Source organism: Mustela putorius, unplaced genomic scaffold (assembly GCF_011764305.1).
Source record: "Mustela putorius furo isolate JIRA1106 unplaced genomic scaffold, ASM1176430v1.1 tig00000487_pilon_pilon_pilon, whole genome shotgun sequence".
Taxonomy (NCBI): Eukaryota; Metazoa; Chordata; class Mammalia; order Carnivora; family Mustelidae; genus Mustela; species Mustela putorius.
In genome coordinates, this window is record NW_025421399.1 from 2,442,022 (window position 1) to 2,467,696 (window position 25,675).

General features: G+C 45.8%; 1 protein-coding gene across 1 annotated transcript; it reads right to left on the minus strand.

Annotated features, from left to right (window-relative positions):
* Positions 1-4,241: 4,241 nt before the first annotated feature.
* Positions 4,242-25,604, minus strand: LSM12 (LSM12 homolog). The gene is made up of 5 exons (XM_004772576.3): positions 25,391-25,604; positions 23,438-23,571; positions 8,127-8,236; positions 6,612-6,738; positions 4,242-5,818 (listed from the first exon to the last, which is right to left on the minus strand). Exons 1-5 carry the CDS (start codon positions 25,512-25,514, stop codon positions 5,726-5,728), a joined length of 588 nt encoding a protein of 195 aa, XP_004772633.1. The 5' UTR covers positions 25,515-25,604; the 3' UTR covers positions 4,242-5,725.
* Positions 25,605-25,675: the final 71 nt, after the last annotated feature.

The window sequence follows — 25,675 nt, forward strand, 5'->3', positions numbered from 1 at the left end:
AGCTTCCAACCCTCGAACAGCTCCCCACTGTGCCAAGAACAGATTCCAGTCCCTACGATGGCAACGAGGCCCTGCCTGATCCGGCTCTTGCTCACGGGGCTTCAGCCACCTGTCTTCTAGTCATTCCTAAACACCCCAAGTTCCTAGCACCCTCACTTAGCACCTGCTGCTGCCCCTATCCAAGCACTCTTGGCTGGCACCTCGTTCAGATTTCAGCTTATATGACATCTCAAGGGGCCATTCCAGAATGTTGTCTTCAGAGCAGTACCTGTACCTCCCCACAATGACCAGGAGCAGCTACCTGAAACCAGGACAGAGACCAGAACAAAGGGGGCCGGATCCAAAAAGAAGCCACCACTTACGAATTCCTCCACTAAAACTAACTGCAGAGTCAGCATCAAAAGGGTTGATGGGACAGGTTATTTGAGAAGTCACTAGAAATATGCCTCACCCTCGCTTCACTTAACCAGTCAGGAAGCGAGTTAGTTCCCTGTTAAACTTTTCAACAAAATTGAAAATGACAGGAAAATGGGACGGGGAGGCCACAGCCCGCCCAGGGTTGGTCCCAGCCGCCGAAGCATGCACTCAAGAAACCTGAGGGAGAGCCCCGCTGCTCCCACCTTGCCCTTCATCTCCCATGTCCTTTGCTGATCCCTTGTCCTCTTTTCAAGCTGGACCTCCAGCCTTCCTCAAATCCCACTGCATCCTGGATGGCTTTACGTCTCCTCCACTCAGGCAACTCATCTAGTTATTAAACTGGTAACTTTCGAACTTCTACCTTCAATTATATTCAACAGCCGGGTGCTAGGGAATACTACAAAAATGAGGAAGTCATTATCCTTGCCTTGGAGCCTCAAAATTCCCCCATCAGACCACGCAAGGCAAACCTAAACAAATAACGTATAATGCACATCATACATGCCCCATGACGTGAGTAATACAAAAAAATTCTAGGAATCGCCTTCTACCTTAATTGTCGAGGATGGCTTCCGAGGTGGCTCTGAAGCAAGGCATGGTAGGATAAGACAGACAAGATAAAATAAGACAGGCTGGGAGTAATCGGAGAGATCATCTATCCCCGTGTTTCTTCGATTGTAACAAGTCTAAGATGCTAAGATTAGCATGCCCTTCGTGAGCTGGGGATGAGGCAACCACAGCCGGCAAGTTTCATCCGACATGAAGCACACTGCAGTGTAGAAGTGCAAGGGGTAGGGATAAAGAAATGTTTTAGAATCTGGAAGTTTCGAAAGATGTTAGCCATCAGGGGTGGGAGTGGGAAAACGTTCGCCTTATTTTCCAGCTTTCTCTAGTGAGCCATGTAAGTCTTTTAAAATAAAAAAGAACAAACTTGTTTTGAAACTCTAGCCCCAGTAGTCTATGACCAGTGGACGGCAGCCAAACAGCATCCTTTTCTCCCCTTAAGGTCCCCTGTGCTCTTAAGCCGAACCCCTTAAGTTTAGGCTGTACATGCTGATGATTCCTTTTTTTTTTTTTTTTTTAAGATTTTATTTATTTGACAGACAGAGATCACAAGTAGGCAGAGGGGCAGACAGAGAGAGAGAGGAGGAAGCAGGCTCCCTGGATCATGACCTGAGCCGAGGGCAGAGGCTTTAATCCTCTGAGCCACCCAGGCGACGCCATGCTGATGATTCTTAAAGGAGAAATCTCTGGCATGAGCAGCCTCTTCCAGCAGTGATAAGAAAGCAAACGCACCATGTAAACAATGACCATCCTCCAATCCCAATTCCCAGACCTGCCCCGGCCTCTCTCCCCACCGCTGCTCACCCTGCACGTTGCAGGTCCTAGCCTCATTCGTTCTCACCACCGTGTCCCTCGTGTCAAGAAGACAGGCAGTTCTATCCCTGCGTAGGACTAAAAGATCTCAGTATCTTCCTTTACTCACTAGTAGGTCTTGTGGAAGAACAGATTGCAACACACACACATTCTTAACTTCAAAAATGTAAAGGGGCCTTTATCCTTCATCACGAGTTCCAGGCTGGAGCTCCTGACCTAAGACCACAGTGCCTGAGCAATTTTCAAAGCAGCAAGAAACTGCTCGGCCTCTTCACAGGACAGACTCAGCATCGGCTCCCTGTGCGCATGCTACCTAGAACGTCCTGACTACAGCTTTGCCACAGTAGTAAACCCGAAGGCATGCAGCCACGGGGAGGGGAAGTCATTGAGCGCTGGGGTAGGGAGGTCGGTGTGTCCTGCGGAGCTACCTGCACACGGGTCATCAGAGACGTGAGCCCTCCACACCATACTCTTCAACAGTTCAGTGCTCGTCCAATCTAGCCGGCCTTTTCTGCCACTCTGCCCTGTCTGTGCCCCATCCTACACCTGGCAAGCAAGTGAGCAGGGGACATGCCATCAGTTTGGAAAGTCAGAGCGCGGCAGTAGGAGCCCACATGTGGATGTAAGCCTGAGGTTTTGTTTCAGCTCTGTCAGCACAGGTAGCAGTGGTTCTCAGGACAAGTCACTTAGCCCTTGGAACCCACTCTCCTTCTGTAAAAGGAGTGGTTTTCATATTATAATCAAAGGAATTCCCCTCGACTGCAGGGCAGAGGTAGAGGTGAAATCGGTTTGAAAAAAGGCAGGACTGAGACAACCCCCTCCCTTGCCCAACTGCTTTACCTTATCAACCTCATTTAAAATGCCATATAAGGGGCCCCTGGGAGGCTCAGTTGGTTAAGCCACTGCCTTTGGCTCAGGTCATGATCCCAGAGTCCTAGGATTAAGTCCCACATCGGGCTTCCCCTGCTCTGCAAGGAACCTGCTTCTCCCTCTCCCTCTGCCTACCACTTCCCCTGCTTGTGCTGTGAAATAAATAAAATCATTTAAAATAAATAAAATGCCACATAAAGGGGCGCCTGGGTGGCTCAGTCGTTAAGTGTCTGTCTGCCTTCAGCTCAGATCATGATTCTAGGGTTCTGGGATTCACCCCCACATTGGGCACCCTACTCAGCAGGAAGCCTGCTTCTCCCTCTCTCACTCCCCCTGCCTATGTTCCCTCTCTTGCTGTGTCTCTGTCAAATATATAAATAAAATCTTAAATAAAATAAAAAATAAAAATAAATAAAATGCCATGTAAAGCCAGGCTTCCAAAACAAAGCCAGAGCCTCTGATCTCCGTCTATCAAATAAATAAATAAAATCTTAAAAAAAAAAAAAAAGGAATCATCAGCATGTACAGTCTAAACTTAAGGGGTTCGACATAAGAGCACGAGGGACCTTAAGGGGAGAAAAGGCTGCAGTTTGGCCTCTGACCAGCTAACATTTACAGAGCACCTTCCGGTAGCAAGCATTTTAAAGATCTTTAGCCTTCCACACCAACAGTAGGGAACAGGTATGAGTTCCACGTTGACAGTGGGGAACCAAAGGCTCAGACTGGTGAAATGATTTACCCACAATCTCAAAGTGAGGAAAGGGAGGGTGGGGATTCCAGCCCAATTAGTTATGCTTCCAAAGTCCTTGTTCTTTCTTCTTTACCTCACTGCCTTTTACAGTCTTAACTCCACATTTGAAGTGCTTCAGGTTCCCCATCATTTCATAAACTAAAACTGAAGAGTCAAAAAAGTACTGTCTACCAGAAACAGTTGGTACCCACAGTCTTCCATTCACACCTACAGACTAATGGGGAGGAAGTGATGGTGTGGATACATGACACAGACCTTCCTCCCAGGCTTCTATTTTCCATTAATCACATTCAATCCTTTAATGGCATCTCTTACGGTTTCTAGAGCTTACAAGGCCTCCCTTCTGCCTCCCTCTTTCACCTTTTCCAGAAGCTTACACTTCCATGCAGACTAAATTGAAGGCCTGGTACTTTAAATCTACAAGTACCAGGCAGATGAAAGTACCCTTCTCAGGCTTCTCGTTTTTCTTCCAAACAGCCCATAACAAATGGCCTCATGTATGTGTCCAGCTCTGTGTGCCCCTACCCCACTCACACACACCTCCCAACCCTGGATCCCCTTCTCAAATTATACACTTTGCACTGTATCTCTGGGTGAGCTCCATGGAGTGGAAAGAGACAAGGTAAAGAGCAGAAAGCAGAGAATCTAAAGGGAAAGATTACCAAACACCCCCCCTTATGCCCCCACCCTCTGGGGTCTCTAAAGCACGTACAAACCTGAGACATGAGTGATGGTTAAAAAAATTTGGGTTTTATTGTTTTTGCTAAACAATACTAAAAAAAAAATTTCATTTTGAAGGCAGGGCTTGAATTATTTAATTTTGATCCATTTATTTAATTAAAAAAAAAAAGGAAGGGGAAAGAGATCATGGCCAAAAAGATAGTAGTTAACCCCCACCCCACCCCCAAAGCTCTAGCCAGTCACATGAGCATCACCCACTTCCCACTAGGTGCCTGATATTCAGCTGGTGGCACACTCGGCCCCACTGGACTGCCCTGAAGGCACAGGGGCACCGCGTGCCAGTTTTTGCGCTCAGCAGGTTAGTCAAACCAGACAAACTGGTGGGCTAAAGTCCAGAAGTTCTCTCCAGGTTTTCTGCCCATCGGCTGAGCACATACAAACTATCATAAGCTTGTAAAATTTAAGGGGGTGGGGAAGGGCATAAAAGCAGGAGGTTGGTGGGAGAAGAGAAACTACAGGTCACCCAAGCTTTCTCCTGGGCTAGTGGCTCTGGATACAGACTTCGAGAGACCGGGAGAGGTGGGCTCCAGGTTTCTTATGGAAGAAAATCATCCTTCGAGGAGGAGCTGAGACGTGCCATGCAAAAGTTTTCTTCCTGCAGAGGGCACAGGAGACAGGGCAGCGGACTCTCCCATCTAGGAGACAGGAGAGTGGTGAGGAAGTTCTTCTAGTACCATGAAGTAAGACAAAAGGCAGAGGGAGAATCCTGAGGTTCTGGCCCAATGTGAGACTGGTACACACACACGGTTAAAGACTAAAAAGCCATCAGGAACCCTCACAGCCGAATCCCACCTGCAAACACTGGCTCTAGAAAGTGCTGCAGAAGATTCTTGCTGTGAACCAAGTCAAGTTAGTTGCCTGGCTATAAGTGGTGGGGAGGGTAATACATTTTTATTTTCGAAGGGATGAGGTGGGAAGAGCGGCCATGATCTAGTAAAAAGAGACCTGCAAGAAGCAGAAAATATTTAGAGAACATTTTAATATATATTTTCATATATATATTTAAAGTTAAGAAAAATAAAACTAATTCAAGCCATGCCCTGTGCAAAAAAAGGAAAAAAAAAAAAAGAAAGAAAAAAAAAGACAAATTTAAAGTGAGACCTCTGTCTGCTGCTCTAGTCTCAACTTAAGTATCACAGTCAGCTTGTTACTTTTATTTTGGAAGAGAAGATGTAAAAGTTTCTTTCAATCACTCAGAAGGCAAGTGTAGCCACTTATAAAAACAGAATGGCAGGGACAGACTAGGAAAGTCAGAGGTGAAAGGGCAGAGCAGGAAAGGAATTTTCAAAAATAAAATTAACAAGGTGACTGTTCCAGAAGGGGGCTGTGAAAAGGACATGGTGGACCGAAGTCTGTTAGTCAAGTAATGATTCAACTTTTAAATTATTCTCTTGTTCTTTTTTGTTGGGTGTTTTGTTTGTTCAAGTCTAAGATTTGGAAATGCCGACCCTTTGTTAACAAGAGCCAACGGAAATATAGGATCCCTTCCCTCCCCCGGCCTGCCTCCGCCGAAGCCACCACCATCGCCTTGTCGGCTGGATGCTGGAAGAGTCCTCCGTGTGTGCGGACTCAGGATGACAGGGCAGCCTCCTTCTGTGGTTGCTGGGCTTGTGAACGCTGCAGTATCTTTTGGCTTTCCACGTCTCTAAAATGTTTTTCAACCTGAAAGAGACCAGTTCAGCCTAGGTCAGAACAGGAGATGGGCACCAAGGCCTCCCAAACAGTTCATGCCAGGCCTCCACAGCCTGTCCTGGCTGTCCAGCTCAGGGACCATTCAGGCCCCTCTGCCCTCGCTATCTGCGGGCCTTCTTGGCCAGGGAGAGGTGGCGGCCTCTTTGTTTCAGCCGCATGTGCTGCACCTTCAGCTCAGACTGTCTAAAAGAAAGTGAACCGGTAAGCTCAAACGCAGTATGAAAAGAGATTATTTTGACCCCAACTCCCTCTCCCCTCTTCATGTAAGTGCAGAAAAGCTGACAGGGAATTCACAGTATTAGACTTTTTACACCCACAATGTTGGTCTCTTGATGCTCAGAGTGTTTTTACAAATGCTGCAACTCAGTCGAGACAGTCACATGACATATGCAGGGTCACAGACGCCAAAAGCAACTGATTGATACCAACCAGCCCATCCTGAGAAGAACCCAGCCTGGGATGAGAGGAACTGCTCAGGCGCAGTCCCATGGAATGGTCTGGCTAATTCTGAAAAGCCACACTGCCGAGGACATGGGGCTGAGCGCTCACTTTATCACACTGCCCAGTGGGTTCCCTCCCCACACAAGTGGCCCAGGCACAGCAGTGGAGCACTGCAGCACAGGGGACAGGGGACTAGGCAGGGCTGCTCTCGGGCTGGCATGTCAGAGCAGGCAGAGACTGCAGCACAAGGGCCTGCCCTGAGGCCGGAGGGGTGAAGGCCAAGGAATCCCTCTCTCTAAAGGTTCCCGGCTCCTTTACTTACTATTTTGCGTACATGGCTCAGTGCACTCCCCTCTTTGCCTTTACAGTTTTCCACTTGATATGGGGGTGTAATAACAACTTCTTCCATGACTACGATGTTTTTTTCTTGCCATTTACAGTCTTTAATGCTGGAAGGAGAAGAAAGCAGGTGAAAGTTGCCTCTTGGAGGCATCCCACACCTCCTGCCTGATGAATAAGTAACTCGGGAAAACTGACCCCAACTTCTCAGCTCACAGCTCACACAGTAACCAGAGGCCAGCAGCCCGTAGGGTGCCGTAGCCAAGAAAGCCCCTGGGCATCACTGGCTAGGAAAAGCAATGACATGATGCACATTCATTCCAAGGAGAGCCCAGAAGAATTACTCAGAAGCAATGGGGACCTAGAAAACCAGAGAAACCTTGGTGGCAGCCTCAGAAGTCTAATCCAAATTGAATTCAAATGAACAGCGAGGCTCAGGCCACTAGATTCAACTAAAGTAGCAGCCTAGGGCAGGGGCTGGCAACCTTTTTCTACAGAGTCAGACAGTAAGTATTTGAGGCTGTGAGCGCCATCCAATTTCTGTCATAACCACTGAATTCTGCTGCTGTGCCTACTACAAAAGCAGCCACAGATGATACATAAAGAAAGGAGTTGATCTGCCTGCAGTTTGCCAACCTTTGACCTAGGGGGAAATAGCACCTTTAGAAAGATGGGAAAAGAAATTCCCCCAACTTGCTATGATCTGCACACTGTCCCCTACCTCCCGAAACGGAAACCGCTCCTCAAACCAGCCCCTCTCAATTATCAGACAGCTGGGCACTTGCCAGACTGGGAAAACCCATTCCAGTTCACACTTGGGGAAACGCAGGGCAGCTGATATTCCTCAGAGTTCCCTCACATACCTGTAAATGTTCAGACACTCATACCACGGCCTCAGACAGCTCTGATGCCAGCTGCCATCTGTGCACCAGACCCAGGTGGTTAAATAGGGTAACAGAAGGCAGCAGGGGGGAGGGGGGAGTGTCAAATGTTTCAGTTTTTCAGCAGCTAGGGAAGCTAGTGGAGAGTCAAATGACTTCTGCTGTGACAAAATGTCTTTTAGGAGGTGGTAATAAGGTGGCCTTCTGCTTTCCCTAAACCCTATATACACCCCGATGTACAATTAATTAGAAAGAAACAGACACGTAACTCTCCCTTAGTAAAACTGCATCAGCTTCTGGAGAAAGTTACAAGATCAAAATAATAAAGAGAAAGAAGCCACGAGTTCTAAATTATTGAATATCAGTTCTGAAAGGGATCTTCAGGAAAATCCAATCCCAAACGAAGTTTTGCACTTGAAGGCACGAAGGCCAGGGAAGACAACCTGCCCGCGATTCCACCGTTCTCCTGGATGGGAAAACCCACGTCCCTGGACACCGAGGTGCTGCCGACACACTACCCAGCACCTCTGCTGACCTTCAGGAACACGACTACCACACAGCGCGGCCAGGCAGCATCGCCCCCGGGGACAAGGGACCCCTATGCTCCCCCGACTCACGTCTTGTGTATGGTCTGGAAGAGCTGCTGGCCCTCTAGGGAAACACCAGCGCTGATTGCATAGGCCTGGCTCAGCTTCTCCTCCTTCTCTGTCCGTGCTTTGCTGGCAAGCTAGGGTGGGGGAGAGGAAAGAGACTCAGAAAAGCATTCACCTTCATTCTTCCCAACAGTCAGGACCTGTTGAGGAAAGGAGGCTAGGAAAGACTGGTTTGGTAGCTTCAGTTTTCTCAGAGTCCAAAAGTGAAACAAAGTGCACCCCAAGATGCCTGAATAGTTACCGCTACAGTGGCAAACATTCCTTCCATCCACTTACTGAGCGCCCACCAGGTACCCATGCGCTGTGCTAGGCTAGAGATACAGCACGGAGGCGGGGAATGGACAGAGACCACGAACAAAAACAGAGTAACTTCAGACGGTGCTAAAAGGAGCTAGGCAGAAAATAAAGCACAGCAATGTTACACAGTGGGACTGGGAAGTGACAGTCGGAAAAAAAGGTAACGCACACATATCTATGAAAGGAGAAAATTAAGAATTTTTATCAGTCACTGCTAGAGTCTCAGGTTTAGAAATTAATGCCTATGACACCTTCAGAGACGAGAATTTTAGATTCTAAAGACGACCTTTCTGGTACCACTATCTGTGCTCACATGGGGAGCCAAAACTCAAGTAAACCTAACCCATGGATACTGTCGACCTTCAACTTAAAAGACCGATATCCTACTCTTTAGAATATGGAATGGTTTGCATTCTACTTTATGTTCATTCCTTATCTGCCCTCTAGTGGAATGCTCACAAACTGATCAAAAGAAATTCTAACAAACTCTAGTACAGTAGTTCCCCGCGCCTCCCCTCCTCTTATCCAGGGTCAACCTTGGTCTGGAAACAGCTGACGCTCCTCCTGGACTTATCATCAGGTCAGGTCAACAATAACCTAATGCTACATCACAGTGCCTACATCATTCACCTCATTTCATCACATCACAGAGGCATCTTATCACCTCCCATCAGCACAAGGGTGAGTAAAAACAATACAATGAGGTATTTTGAGACAGAGAGAGAGACCATATTCACGTAACTGTTATTACAGCATATTGTTATACTTTTTCTGTTATTAATAATTATTGTTGTTAGTCTTTACTGTGACTAATTATAAGTTAAACTTTATCATAGTTATGTGTGTACAGGAAGGAAAAAAAACAACTAATACATATAGGGCTCAGTACTATTTCCGGTTTCAGGCATCCTCCAGGGTCTTGGGACTACAAACCCTGCAGATAAGGGGAGACTACTGTAGTCTACTAAAATCTAGTAAATCCCTTCCAACAGGGGTGGGTTGCCCTGTCAACCCCTACTGTCCCTCTAATACACTTCTAGTCCCCACTCTACTGTACTCGTTGCTAGAGACTCCAGAAGTACAAATTCGTTTCAGTGTAGAGCAAAACAAATGTGCTGGACAAGATGGTTAAAATGAAAGGCAGAAAATACATCTGAAAGTCAAACAAATGATTTGGAGATTTTTCAGGCCCACAAACATGAGCACGATGCTGCAGCTAGTACACTAAAGACATACAGACACACACATGAGAACAAACAGTTTGTCCCCAAATACCAGCTCCTTATAATAGAGAGTCACACCTCATACACATCCCCAAGTACCTGGATATTTGGAATTCCTAAACATTTCTATTCCATTTTAACAGTGACCCCTCAAACCATAGACCAAATACAGTTTGTTTATTTAGGCAAAGTATCTAATTGTTAGCAAAATGAAGCACTTTATTAAGGTGTGGGTTTGACCATGAAGAAGAGAAAAGGAGACCTTTGGGTTATGGGGAGCACTGCCTCTGAGTTTCAAAAATCATCTGAGGGGTGAGGGGTATGAACACAGAAGAGAGAGGTCATGCATGCTGTCATTTCAGTGTCCCCAGGGAAAAGAGGAAAGAAAGGCCAGAACTCTGCAGTGATCTGAAGCCTGAGCTCCCTTTTCACATAGTCCCCAGCACGTGGAGAGAGGCAAGTACAGCAGCACTAAATAAATAATCTTTCAAGCCTGGTCCTGCCATTCTGGCCCTACCAGGCTAGAACTCCACAGAGAAAGAAATGCACAGGGCTGACAGTATTCCCCAGAGCCTCAGCAATCCCAACTGCAGCAAGAAAGCTCCCGGTCTCTATAGAAAAAGAACCACTGATGGCCTATTTTAAGCAGCAAAAAGCAAAACTTAGTCACCCAGAAAACCCTGATAATAAGGAGTTTCCCTGAGTCTCACTTGCCAAACAACCCTGTACAAAACCTGAAGTCTTCAAGGAAAGAAGGGAAAACCAGGGGGCAACAGTGCTCCCCTGGATTAACCACACTCTCCCAGGGCTCCTATGGAGCGCAAGTGACCAGGCAGCTATTTACCTTACCCTGTGAACAGGCAGGAAGGTCTCACTTGCAGGTCTTTTTAAAAATGTTTATCCCGGGGCGCCTGGGTGGCTCGGTGGGTTAAGCCGCTGCCTTCGGCTCAGGTCATGATCTCAGGGTCCTGGGATCGAGTCCCGCATCGGGCTCTCTGCTCAGCAGGGAGCCTGCTTCCCTCTCTCTCTCTCTCTGCCTGCCTCTCCATCTACTTGTGATTTCTCTCTGTCAAATGAATGAATAAAATCTTTAAAAAAAAAAAAAAAAAAAAAATGTTTATCCCACGCGCTTGGGTGGCTCAGTGGGTTAAGCCTCTGCCTTCGGCTCAGGTCATGGTCTCAGGGTCCTGGGATGGAGCCCACATCAGGCTCTCTGCTCAGCAGGGAGCCTGTTTCCCTTCCTCTCTCTCTCTGCCTGCCTCTCTGCCTACTTTTGATCTCTGTCAAATAAATAAATATAATCTTTAAAAAAAAAAACGTTTATCCCTGGGGCGCCTGGGTGGCTCAGTGAGTTAAAGCCTCTGACTTCAGCTCAGGTCATGATCCCAGGGACCTGGGATCAAGCCCCACATTGGGCTCTCTGCTCAGCAGGGAGCCTGCTTTCTCCTCTCTCTGCCTGCCTCTCTGCTTACTTGTGATCTCTGTCAAATAAATAAATAAAATCTTTTTAAAAAATAAATAAATAAATAAAATCTTAAAAAAATAAAGTTTATCCCTGGGGCACTGGGTGGCTCAGTGGGTTAAAGCCTCTGCCTTCAGCTCAGGTCATGATCCCAGGGTCCTGGGATAGAGCTCTACATTGGGCTCTCTGCTCAGCGGGGAGTCTGCTTCCCTTCCTCTCTCTCTGCCTACTTGTGATCTCTGTCAAATAAATAAATAAACTTTTAAAAAAATAAAAAAAAAAGTGTTTATCCCTGGAACGCCTGGGTGGCTCAGCATCTGTCTTCAACTCAGGTCAGGATCTCAGGATCCTGGGATCAAGTCCCACATAAGGCTCCCTGTTCTGCAGGGAGCCTGCTTCCCTCCACCACCCAACGTAGGCCTCTCTGCCTACTTGTGATCTTTCTCTTTCTGTCAAATAAATAAATAAAATCTTTTAAAAAAACGTGGGTGCCTGGGTGGCTCTGCTGGATAAGCAACTGCCTTTGGCTCGGGTCATGATCCTGGAGTCCCAGGATCTGAGTCTCGCGTTCCCTGCTTAGCGGGGAGTCTGCTTCTCCCTCTGACCCTTCCCCCTCTCATGCTCTCTCTCTCTCTCTCCCTCTCTCTCTCTCTCAAATAAATAAAATCTTTAAAAAAAAAAAAAACAAAGTTTATCCCTGAAAACCAAAATCATCTCCCTGTGTTGGATCAGACAAAGCTGCTTCTATAAAGCTTGTGTTGACTAGACAAGAGAGGATACCCCCAGCAAAATATCCTTGTCACCTACATAGCAAATTAAAAACTAACCTCACCCATTCAGTAAGAGAGGAAATGGCTCAGGAAACCAGGCACCTATGCTGAATGTTTAAGAACAGAACTGACAAATTTAGGCTAGAAGAAGAAGGAAAAAGGCTAGGAAAGGAGTCACTTTCGAATTCTTGCCAGAGGCAGAATAAAACGTATATAAATCTCAGCCAGAAGTGATTCCTTTGGACAGCCTGAGTAACAGCAACAGTTAGAAAACAAGGATTTCAAAATACGCTTCCAGCCCCCCAAAATACCAGGTGTATAATCTCCTCTAAAGGCTCTGAGAGCAAAGGAGAATAGACTAGATGATTCTCTATTTCAACTCATAGTGCAAACAGGTCCCAAATGCTAAATGATAAAGTGCCTTAGAGGGGTACCTGTGTGGCTCAACTGGTTAAGTGTCCAACTCCTGTTTCAGCTCTTGGTTTCAGCTCAGGTCGTGATCTCAGAATCGTGAGATCAATCCCTGCAGCAGGCTCCGCACTCAGTGCGAAGTCAGGTTGTCCCTCTCCCTGCCCTTCATCGCCCTTTCTTGCTTTCCAATAAATAAAATCTTTACCAAAAAAAAAAAAAAAAGAGCCTTAGAAAAATCAACAGAGGGGCGCCTGGGTGGCTCAGTGAGTTAAGCCTCTGCCTTCGGCTCAGTTCATGGTCTCAGTATCCTGGGATCAAGCCGCGATTTGGTCTCTGCTCAGCAGGAAGCCTGCTTCCCCCTCTCTCTGCCTGCCTCTCTGCCTCTCTCTCTCTCTAATAAATAAATAAATCTTTTTAAAAAAAAAGAAAGAAAAGTCAACAGAAATCAGAGTAAACTGACTGTATTTCAATTTGCCCCAATATTCTCAATTACTCTACTTGTACCTGCAATTGTGCTCTGGGGGATCTGGATGCAATGCAACCTTTGAAACCTCCTGCTGTCTGTTTATGAATTGTATTTTCATGGCAATCTGAAAAATGTTTTTATCTGATTCAGCTACATAGATCTTCTTTCACCTGGAACTTATACAAAGGGGTAAATTTCTCCCTCAGAGGAGCCTAACAAACAGGAATAAGGATGGTTACCCTCACAAAAGGAATCCAGAAGTCTCTCAAAACTGGGGGTGAGATTACCTTGCTCTTTTTAGGCATGTTCCTGAAAATTCATGAAAACCGTAGATAAGACTCCTTTTGTAAAGCAAATGACTATCACTCTACCCTCAAGTTAGCAGTTACTTAGGTTTGAATCCCCTCACATCACTCATGCATATGTATAAATGGTCCAGTTACTCCTAGATAGTAAGTTTACATTTACTGTCAAACCACTAGAAGGAACCAATAAAAGCTGCCCTCAGTAGAGGTGTAGGGTGTATAGGGTGTACCTTTTAAACCTGGGAAGACTGCACCTGGGTGGCTCAGTGGGTTTAAGCCTTTGCCTTTGGCGCAGGTCATGATCTCAAGTTCCTGGGATGGAGCCTCACATCCGGCTCCATGCTCATCAGGGAGCCTGTTTGCCCCCACCGCCCGACTGTCTGTCTGCCTACTTGTGATCTCTCTCTGTCAAATAAGTAAATAAAATCTTAATAAATAAACAAACTTGGGAAGATAACCAGGATGGCAATTTTTAAAAATTCAATGACTACCACCATACTACATCTATTTTCAGTGAAGCATGCTAGCTGCTGGCCTCTCTTCCAATCAAAACTGAAGTACTGGGGCACCTGGGTGGCTCAGTGGGTTAAGCCGCTGCCTTCGGCTCGGGTCATGATCTCAGGGTCCTGGGATCAAATCCCACAGTGGGCTCTCTGCTCAGCAGTGAGCCTGCTTCCCTCTCTCTCTCTCTCTGCCTGCCTCTCTGCTACTCGTGATCTCTCTCTGTCAAATAAACAAAAATCTTAAAAAAAAAAAAATGAAGTACTAACTGTTGAGAATCTCCAAGACTATTAAAGGTAGCACTTTACAAACTGAGTTCAGGCAAAGTGAGAAGCACAAACCTATGAGTACTTATTACTAATGTGCATGTGGCTTCATTGAAATGACTGCACAAGACAACCTGTGCTTACCTGCCTCTCCTTTTATTTTGTATGAAACTCAGTGGAAACAACTATTCCTGGTCTACTAACCAGTGCTTCCTCCCGTGGCCGTTCTGGATATAGCAACTTGATGTGGGCAACAGAGAAAAGTATGTGAACTTGATACCAAAGCACATCAATATTAAAAGGCATCTAGTCATGCCTGCTGTGGGGTAACCCTTGAATGAGTGAACTAATGCACAAACCTCTCCTCCTACACTTAGTGACATGGAGAAAAGGAAGCAGCCACAATGACAAAATCTAAGCGATACGCACTTCATCTTGTTACTGAGTCACCAGCTGGGCCAGCTTAGCCCCACACACCCAGACTGGGGAAGCACAGGCGCTGTGGGGAACCCAGACAGGTTCCTACCGCAAGTATTTAACAGGCTGCGACAGCTGAGACAACAAGGGAAGCAGAGTCCAAAGAGGAACACACTGGATGTGACCTACTGACTCCAATGAGCCACTCTGAGTTTGTCTCATGTGTGCACGCAGGCCGTCCAGCCAGCTGCCCTCACACGGAGGCAAGGAAGCACTGCAGCTGCCACCCGGGACCTGCCGGCACTGGCTATCATGCCTGTGGAGGCGGACGGATGACAGCCCATGGCGGCTGAGAACCGTGGCGGCCAAGAACCACCAGCATCCTAGGGCCTGCGCTTGCCTCTGCGGTCCCCATCCTGGGGTGCGCCCTCAGAAAGCCCTCCTTCCTAGCTAGCAACAAGCAGGCTCTCAAAAATATTTGTTCCAGCCTCCAATCAGTTTCCCCAAGTCTTCCTGTTCCCTCGCTGAAAGCTCCTATCTGACAGTTTCAGTAAAATACTGTTCTTTACAACTTTGGATAGTTGGGAACTCCAAAAATAGAGTACCCCACTTGTCTTAATATCTTAGAATATATAATAATGTATAAAAACACTGAATCAAATAGGAACTATAGAGCCTAAGAGGCTTGATAGTTAATATTAAAATTCTAAGAGCCAACCTGCTGAGTGAAAGCCTACTCCATCCTAGGCACCAAGCTACACACCTCACGTGTATTAAAACATTTAATCTGCACAATGGGGTGCTGAGTGGCTCAGTAGGTTAAGCATCTGCCTTCGGCTCAGGTCATGATCTCGGGGTCCTGGGGTCAAGTCCCATGTTGGGCTTCCTGTGGGGAGTCTGCTTGTCTCTCTCCCCCTCCCCCTTCCCCCCACCCCACTTGTGCTCACTCTCTAACAAAATCGTAAAAAAAAAAAAAAAATCTGTACAAGCCTACAGAATAGGGACTAAAATTCCTCCTACTTAATAGATGGAGAAACTTAGTGACTTGGCCAAGTTTACCAAGCCACAAGTGGGAATCTGAATTTCAACCCAGTCTGACTCCAGAGCTTACATTCTTTTTTTTTTTTTAAAGATTTTATTTATTTATTTGACAGGCAGAGATCACAAGTAGGCAGAAAGGCAGGCAGAGAGAGAGGGAGGAGGAAGCAGGCTCCCCGCTGAGCAGAGAGTGCGATGCGCGGTCTCGATCCCACGCGATGCGCGGCTCGATCCCAGGACCCTGGGATCATGACCCGAGCTGAAGGCAGAGGCTTTAACCCACTGAGCCACCCAGACACCCCCAGAGCTTACTTACATTCTTAATCCTTTGCTACAAACAGCTTCACCTAAGTAAGTCTAAATTATTGTTGAAAATATAAATTTGAATGCAAAAGAAAATACTTTCAGAAAGGAAAAACATTTTTTTTTTCCAGAAAGGAAAAACTTTTAAAATTCAGCTGCCACCTTCTCTTTTTGTCAACGTATTCTGGCATTTCCACCAATGTCTCCAGTTCAGAACAAAGCTATCTGCCTTCTAGAGAAGGACTGCTCTTACCTGAAAAGGGCCCCAGTCTCACCCTAAACGTCAAGAACATTATTTTTGTTTTGTTTTAAAGATTCATTTATTTGACAGACAGAGATCACTAGTAGGCTGAGAGCCAGGCCAGGGGGGTGGGGGAGAGCAGGCTCCCCGTCGAGCAGAGAGCCCTATGCGATGCATGGCTTGATCCCAGGACCCTGGGATCATGACCTGAGCCGAAGGCAGAGGCTTTAACCTACTGAGACACCTAGGCACCCCTTTATTTCTTTTGTTAAAGGTAAATCATAAAACTGTTTTTCAGAAAACACATCTTGTGTGACAAAGAATTTCAGGCCAATAATTGTAAGTACTCCCTGGACCCTCATTTTCTATTTTTTTTTTTAAATATTTATCTAGGGGCACCTGGGTGGGGGGAGTGGGGTTGAGTATTCTCTCCATCTGCCCCTCCCCTGGCTCATGCTACCACTTTGAAATAAATAAATCTTAAAAAAAAAAAAAAGAAAGAAAGAAAGTGGAGTACCTGGGTAGCTCAGGGGGTTGAGCCTCTGCCTTCGGCTCTGGTCATGATCTCAGGGTCCTGGGATCACGCCCCACATCGGGCTCTCTGCTCAGCAGGGAGCCAGCTTCACCCCCTCTCTGCCTGCCTCTCTGCCTACTTGTGATCTTTATGTCAAATAAATAAATAAACAATCCCAGCACGTAACAAGTCTATTCCCTCCCTCTGAGAACTAATAACCTCCAGGTTAGCTTCCCGACAGAAGAGCAAAAGCTTCTAAACTGTAGACGGACAAACTGAGCACCTTCCAAATTAGCTTGATTCCATTTAAGTTCCTTCCTTTTATTATTTGCTCTTCAAGACCCTACTCCACTATTACAACAGAAAAGCCTTCCCTAAAATGTTTACCACTCTGCGCCAAGGGTTGGCAAACCAGAGCCTCTGGGCCAAATTCAGCCAACCACCTGTTTTAGTTATGCCATATTGGAAAGACCACACCCACCTGTTTCTGTATCATCTATGGCTGCTTTTGCTACAAAGACAAAGTGGAGTAGTTGTGACAGAGAATGGATATCCCACAAACCTAAAATATTTACTATCTGGCCCTTCACAGAGAAAGTTCGCTGGCCCCTGTTCTATGCGCCTACAACACCTTGCTCACACCTCTCGTAACACGGACCCCACCGTACTGTCAGCAGCAGCTAAATGCTGCTCTCCCTCGCCACCACCAACACACATGGGATTCTTGAGGGCAAAAGGCGGTCTTAATCATCTTAACATTCCCAGTGCCTGGAAGGGAAGGGGAATGAGAGGAAAAGAGGATAAAAGGAAAAGAAACCTCAACTATCAGAATTTCACAGAACAGTTCGCAGTTTTAATAAGTGACTAACACATGGTCACACAATTTAGCTGCTGGAAGAACTCCGCTCTTCAAACTCCCCACATTCGACCACACACACAGTTGGCTTTTGACACAGTGTGCAGATCCTTTCATTTTCCACTTCAGGTACAATTTGCTGAACTCTCCAGGGTAGTTTCTGATATTTACCTAAGTTAGTCTCAAAATTCCAGGGCTAGAACTTGACTGCATCACCCTTTTCTCCACAAGCCTGTTCTGCAGCTGTAAGACCAAAGAGTTAGGATGCCCTTAACAGCAGAAGCGATACCCCCACTGACCCAGCAGTACAGCCCTCAGTTTAAACCACCTCCATGTCAGAGTGCAGAGGTGGCTTCAGTCACACACAGGTGGCGCACTCTGCCAGTAACTTGGGCCTAGCAACTGTCTCCACACCCCGCGATGTCAAGAAAGCCCCCTTTGCAACTAAACCCTTAACAACCTAATGAAGGCTCACAGGACTGGCTGCCATGCGCTATAGCTAACTGAGCCACAAGCCCCAGCCCAGAGCACTGCATCCCCCGCTATGGCTCTGTCATTTGGACGCTAAAGTTTGAATGCCACTAAATGTGACACACTTCAGAAGGCCAGTGATTGTTTAGACAGGCTTCCTGCTGAACCACGGACCCCAAGGCAGAGTTTGAACTCAAGACACTGAGATCAAGACCTAAGCCAAGGGGCACCTGGGTGGCTCAGTTGCTTAAGCGTCTGCCTTTGGCTCAGGTCATGAACCCAGGGTGCTGGGATCAAGCCCTTTGTCAGGCTTCCCACTCAGCGGGAGTCTGCTTGAGATTCTCTCTCCCTCTCCTTCTGCCCACCCCATGTGCTCTCCCTCTTTCTAAAATAAATAAATAAATCTAAATTAAAATAAACTTGCTAACTTCATCTGATACCACTCACTATTTAACACGTCCTGTCACACAGCAGTAATGGGCTCTTCCTTTTCACCCCCAACCTAAACCATGACACTTTCATAAGGAAACAGCTGTGTCTGCTCACAGCCATGGGCAAAACACTGGTGGACTCTAACCTGGTACTGGGGCCTTGACATTACACTTAATCAAGTGAGCCAATAGGTTATATACAGCTTCTAAAAGCTAGAAAAATTTTTATCTGACAAAAAAGACTTGCTTTCTCTAGAAACATAATTGTTTCCATCGGTGCTAACTCCGTATCTCCACACATTAGGGTCACGATATGGTCAAGGGCCCACCTGACAAGACAGATCCACGAACAAAGGCCGTAAGGCAGCAGCTATTAACCACTCCAGAAGTGTACTTGTACTTGGGAATTAACCCTCAAATCACTGGAAAGTCTATGGCTATGCTAAACCTTACCTTATTTTTTTTTTTATTTTATTTATTTATTTGACAGAGAGAGACAGAGCAAGAGAAGGAACACAAGAAGGGGGAGTGGGAGAGGGAGAAGCAGGCTTCCTGACAAGCAGGGAGCCCGATGCGGGGCACGACCAGGGATCATGACCTGAACTAAAGGCAGATAGATGCTTAACGACTGAGTCACCCAGGTGCCCCTAACCTAAACCTTAGCTTTGAAATCGGGAGAACTCAAAACAAAGAGTAAGCCAGCTCTTCCCTGAATACGACAACTACCTAAAGGTAAACAATTTTTTTTTTAAAGTGAACTCTGTGACTCTTTTGTTTTCTCAGCCGTTCCAGAACTACCTCCCTGCTACCGCACCCAATCTCCAAATACCCTTTTTTATCCAAAGGCACCCAACTCCTTCTTCATTACCAGGGGCTAATGATAAGCTTTTGAATCTCTTCTTCCTGGGTGCATCTGGTAACTCAATGCTTGTTAGCAAGATCTAAAGAGGTAATAAATGGATAAAAGAGGCTGACAAATTAGTCAGTGGTTTGGTAAGGGAGGTGGATACCTTATCTGCGGATTTCAATTTCTATGCTTTGTCAGTTTTCCTGCCTCCCCCCACAACTCACAAATATCTCTTCAAGAAAGTCTTCTCCGACTCAGCAAAGTGAGAAGATGACTTACATCTCATTCAATGCACTGGATGCATTTATCTTAATACATACATACACTTGCCTTGGCTATGTCCATGAGTTCTTTCCTAAGGGTCTCAGAGGTTGAAAGCACAGCCTCCTAGGTTCTGTGACTACTCACTCTAAACTCCAGTACCCAGTCAAGTGTTAACTACACCACCTGGTAACACTGCTCTCGAAGTTCAAGTTAATTCTGGTCACCAAGAAGAGATCTCTTAAAAATATTTAACTCTGTTACATATTAATGGCATTCAATACAATTTTGATTTTCCCCAATCTTGGGTTGGCAAGTTCGGATAACTGAACAAATGTCGATCCAAAGCCAGGAAAGACTGACAGAGTAATAGCATTCATGTTCTTGGCTGCCTTCCCTTAGTCACAATGCCCCCCCATCCTCCCATCGTGCCCCTATGCCTATTCAAGGAACATCAGTTGGCTACAAATAGCTAAGCAGAAGAACAGAACTAACACCTGCCAATTCTAATCAATTGATCTAATCCCCGCAGCAACTCTGTGAGATAGGTTCTAACATTATCCCATTTTTACAGTCAGGAAATTCATGCTTAGTACAGTTAAGAGGCAGAGAAGTAACTTTAAAGACTTACCTGCTTGGTTCCTGCTTTTTCTACTAGACCACAATGCTCCTGACCACACACACAGGTTTCTCTACGTAGAAACATTACTAACATGGGACTTGGCAGTCAAAACATCAGACCTGAGTTCAAATTCCAGCTCTGTTACTTAGTAGGTAGATGATCTTGAGCTAGTGACTCGTTCTCTCTGAGCCTCAGTTTACTCTCTTATGAGATGCTGATGGTACCCATACCATAAGAACTGTTAGAATTAAATGAGATGTCTACCAGTTGCTAGCTTAGAGTGGCACATAAAAACATTAGTTTCCATGCTACCAGCCACGTAACCCAGAACAAGTCACTTAAACTAATAAGCCTGTCTTCTCATCTGTTAAATGAAAAGAATACACTCTAAAGATCACACGGTGTGACTGAGATAATGGAATGAGAGGTGTCCAAGTTCTTTGCAAGTTGTGGTCCCCAGCAGAGCTTACCACAGCGCCTTGCACAAAATAGATTTCAGGAAATGTTTTATAATGCTACACAAGAGCAACCTTGTTAATGTTGACATGTCCCAAATCGTCTCCTGAGAACACTACTAACCCACGGGTAATCTCCATCCCCAGAGAGCAAGAAGCAGAGTCAGTTCAAAGGAACTTGTTCAGAAACATCATACTTCATCCTGCCACGTGGACACTACAGTTCTTCTTGTCCTAAAGAAACATTAAACCTTCCCCATGACAGAATAAACTAATAAGCCACAGGGTGAGTAATCTAAACCTCACTTATGACTGGCTTTGATGTGCTTTTGTACTTCTATTGAAATGCTTCTGTCTTAGAGTCAGGAAATTCAGAACACTTTAACAGGGTACCACAGTACTATGGAGAAGATCAAATGATACCTGTAACTTCCACCTTCAGCAACCCTACTGTCTCTCACATCCCACATCTGTGGACAGACACAGGACTTCTTAGCCAGCAGTGAACTGTCAATGGAAAGCAAAACAGACTCATCTCTTAAAAACTGCTAGTTCGTACCTTCTCTAGTTGGACTGGAATTAAGTATTTTCTTTAAAAGTCCTTTCTCCCCCCCCCCCCAAAAGTCCTTCTCTTCCATTTCCTGCTGGGTCAGAGTAAACAAATATCCAATTTATATCAACGGGATTGATTAAACGGAGCTCTTACTAGATCAGCAACATGAGCCAACATGTGATGGTATCTTCCTACTGGAAGTGGAGCACATAAGTGGTGTTCCCTAAGACTGTGAAAGCAACAGCTTCCTTCCAGGGATCTCTGAACACTTTAGTTCCCTCCTAACATGCTTAAACAACTCTCCATCTTAAAAAATCCCCAAGTCCATGTTCTTCAATGGGATGAACTTCTCAGGCCATTCAAGCAATACGCAAACAACTGCCCAGATTTAAGTTTTCAGTAATAGTACAGCAGGCTCTTCTAAGTCTAATTGAATCCAGGGAATCACAAAGCCTCCTCAAACGATAGTTTCAAGGGAAAGCCAATATAGCTGACTCCTCAACACGTCTGGGAAGGGAAGAGTGAATAAATGAAGTCCAAAGATAGCCCTCCAACCTAATTTTAGTTTTTAGTTTCTGACTCCTCTTCCCAGCAAACCTTTTTCAAGACCTGGCAAGCATGCCACAAAATAAGAAAAGTAAGAACTTCTGTCTTCCCTAACCTATTGATTCATGCTGCTTTCTTGAAAGAGTGGGTAAACAACTAGTTTACAACAATACTAATAATCTAAAACTGACCAGCACAAAGCAAAACCCTAAAGACAAACTCCATAACCGAGAACTATTTATATTTGAGGTCAAGCATAAGAAAATTACCTCTTAACAGTCCCCCCCATAATACTCCAAGCCCTCTAAATGGGGGCACATACTGGTCCCAAGAACAGAAACTTAGTCCTTTACATTTGAGAAAATCATCCCCCTTCCAGATAATCTTTCCTCTAATACTCACTAAACATCCAGTTATTTAGTAACAAACTTCTCATACCTTATAGACACCAAAAGTAACTACTTTCTCTTCAATATACTAGGAATAAACAACTTCACCTGAATCTTTCTAATCTCTTCAGTCAAAAAAAAAGACAACCACTCAAGGAGCTCCTACATTCTAGTAGAAGGTACCTAAGGCAGGATTTAAAAAAATCTATAGATTTCTAAGAATGGGACATTCTATATGCAACAGCCTTTAACATGAAACCCAAGACCCTCCCAAATCTGTCTTCAGCCATAACTAAAAAAACAAGTGGCATTTCCCTGGAATCTGAAAAAAAGGGAGCTCCAGATCACAGGTAACTATATTCCACCAGCCTCAGTTACCCTCTATTGTTTCAGCTGCCTGAGTGTTTCCTTGCTTTGCTGAATTGTAGCCAACATACCACATTCCCGAGAGAGAAGCAAGAGAATATACGTTATTACAAGACTCCTCCAGAGGGAAAAACTTCCACCACACTAACTCAAGAGACTTAAGGAAAAGCAGCTGCTACTAAAATCGAATGTCTAATAAGGTTTAATATTCATTCAAAAATATTAAGCACTTATTCTGTGCAAGGCTCTGTATATTCAGCCATATACAAAACAGGGATGGTTCCCAACCTCTGAACAAAGTTTGGTGAGATAGAAAAGCAAAGAAACAATACACAATTATACTTATAAAAAGGCTACAAATAGGGTTATCTTAAATTTCAATTTGCCCAGGACACACTGGTCTATACTTGCCCCACTGTCCCAGCGTAAAACAAAAGCACTAATGCTTTACTCTCAAAAATGTCCCAAGTTGGACTATAAATGCTGCCACCTTAACTCTAAACGATAAAGTACTGTAAGAGAGAATAATGGGAGCAAATTACTTTAGCCTGGGTGATCAGAGAAGACTTCTTGGAAGAGGTGCTGAAGGATGCGGCTCCAAATTCCGGAAGAAAGAGTGTTCCAAGTACAGGACAGCAAAGACTACAGGGCATGGGGGTTGTATTATTACTAATGTTATTATACATGAACTTTCACTCATAGAACTGGAGAGTCAAAGTGATTTGGGGGTTCCCACATTATCAACATATCCATCCAAGATTAAAATATCCTAAGCCTCTAATTCTGTCAGACCTCAAAATACAAACATAAAGACAAAAATGAAGCTCTAACGCAGTAGTTTTCAAATTTTTGTAGGTCATGAATCAGAGATCTGCAAAGTACTCCCTATGTTCACCAAAATCACATATATTCATGTGTGCACAATTTCAGGAGGTTCACAGGCCACACCCCTACCCAACCCCACCAACACCAGAAGTTCACACATGGACTCCAGGTTTAAAAAAAAAAAAAGTCCTCTTTCACAAAGGACAAAAGCAAACTCTCAACTTTCTCTATTTGGGCATTGAAAGGTTTCTTAAGTCTTCTGAGGATACCCAGGAATAAAGAGAACACCTAAACTGACAGGTCTTTCAAAAAGGTATCGGAACAATTTTAAGTCAATGAAAAAATGAAAAACAATGGACAATGTATGTATGACCAAAAGTCAATGAATCTCAAATCTCCCCACCATTCTGGAGAGCCAGAACTGCCCTCAAGTCCTTACCTTACTAACATTGAGTGAAGCTAGGGGAGGAGGGGTTTCTGTTCGGTCATTAATTATTTCCACTTCTGAAACATACTGTAAGTTTATGAGCAAGATGTCTGCATGGTTGGGCTTTCCACTGGAAGAGGGACATTCTGGTGAGAAAATAAAGTTAAGGAAAACAGGGGCAAACCGAGCACTGACACATCCCAAAAGGGGCATGGAAAACACAATTCACACAAGGCTGGTGTAACAGGTGTGCCATGAGCAAGAGGGGGGAGCCTTGCAAGAATCACAGCTCTCCTCAGGGAATCTCTGCCGGCCACCTTCTGCCCACTCAAAACCCAGAACCCAAAGATCTCAAGCTTTTCAAAGCCAAATACCATCCAAAATTGGAAACCTCAGAAAAGGTTTCTGTCACCTCTCTGGTTGGAGGGAGGGATAATGCAGTGTTAATGCCGTATATATAGTTTGTCTAGGACCTAAGGAACCACACAGGAGAGGCAGTACTTTCTGTTCTTGGTATAATACTCCTTTCATCTATATACTGCTCTTTTCACTTTTTTAGATTTCAGATTTCCCATTCTGCAGAGGAGAAAACTACAGCACTTGGAAAGGAGGCTCACTCAAGGTGAACCCAGCTAAATAAATCATTCATTTATACATATATATTCATTCATTCATTCATTCATTCACTCACCTGCCCTCCAACTATTTATCAAGAGCATATTATATGCCAATTAAAAGTAAAGGAATTCCTCATGCCAAAACCCTTCCAATTAAACCACTATCATAAAAGGTCTGTTTGGTCCAGATCTGAGTTCTTATATAAAAAAAAAAGGCATGGCTGTTGCTGTCGTTTCAGAGGATGTCCTCCTAGGCTACAAATCTACAACTAAGTGATTAAATAATTTAAAATACTTGCCACTCAAATGCAGCACTCGGTAGGGAAACTTCCTTTTGAAAGATGCCATAAAAGATTACTCTTCCAAAAAAAAAAAAAAATCCAAATAAACCCACCTGTGGCTCAGAAAGGGGAAGGGGTGGCATATTTATTACAATCAGGAAGTACTATAATTCCAAGATTGAGTTTCCTGGAGTAATTCAGAAATCATTTCCACCCCAAAGAAGCAGGCCTTCTTTTCCATTCTGTTTAACACCGCCACTTCCAAAACAGGAGGCAACTACTATGGAAAAGTCAGGACTCCATGTGCTGGGCTGAGGAGGAGAAGATAACTTACTCTTTCACCTGTAGCCCACACAACCCTACGGGAGCCCCTAAAAAACGTGGTCTTCTGTCTGGACCAGGTTTCCTATGCAAACATTCTCAAAACAGCAATTTTCAAATGACTGAGAAAGCTAATTCAATACTCCCCGCCCCCAATAGCACCATGCACACTCACCAGCAAAACAAGCCCCTATCCCCATTTCAGATACAAACTCTGTCCTGCACTTACTCTCCCCCAAAGCAAGCAAGGCCCATTTGGTCACCACCCCACCGCCCTTCCTTGGACCAAATCCCACCAGAAGACACCCCTTCTTAAACTATACCCTTGAGCTACTAGCAGTTCCTTAATCTGCACACCCCCTCCCCACATGATTCTACCCGCCCCCCTTCCATCCGGGCTCCAATCCACCAGCCCCCTCCCACGACCACCCTCTCTCCGGATCACCGTGTCCCCTCTCACAGCGTTCCCCCGAAAAGGCATCCTCGTGTCAAGCCCCCTTCCACCCACTGACCCTCGCTCGGGGCCCAGCTCCCACAAGAGGTGGGAGACAGGGTCCCCAAAGCGGACCGAGGGACACGCGAAGAGGGGGAGGGGAGCTCAGGCCCGTGCGCATGCGCTCCGGGCGCCGCGGTAGCCGGTCGCCCCTAGGCCCGGAGAGGGCCCCAGCCGCCGCCGTCGTCCCCCACCCCCCCACCACCGCACATACACGCCGGCCCGGCCTCGGGCTCCGCGCAGCGAAGGATACTTAAAGCCAGCATTTTGGACTGGTAGTCGAAGGCTACCACCTCGCCCTGCAGCCGCTGCTCCTGGCACGTCCGGCACGACACCTGGCTCCCAACGCTGAAGTACTCGCCCGGAGGAGCCGCCATCTTGGGAGAGCAGCCGCGGCCGGCGGCGGCGGCGGCAGCAGCGGGCGAAAGCCGGGCCCCCAGTGAGCGCCGCGACGCGACGCGACGCACGAGGCGCACTGACGTCACACGCTAGGGCGTGGCCTCGCGCTGGGTGGGGCGGGAGCCTAGGTGGAAAAGGG

Coding starts and splice junctions, on each gene's coding strand:
- LSM12 (XM_004772576.3), bottom strand. CDS start 25,514: ATGGCGGCTCCTCCGGGCGAGTACTTCAGCGTTGGGAGCCAGGTGTCG. Junction 23,572..25,390: donor GTCCAAAATGCTGGCTTTAA/GTATCCTTCGCT, acceptor TTTTCTCACCAG/AATGTCCCTCTTCCAGTGGA. Junction 6,739..8,126: donor TTCCAGACCATACACAAGAC/GTGAGTCGGGGG, acceptor TTCTCCTTCCAG/CATTAAAGACTGTAAATGGC.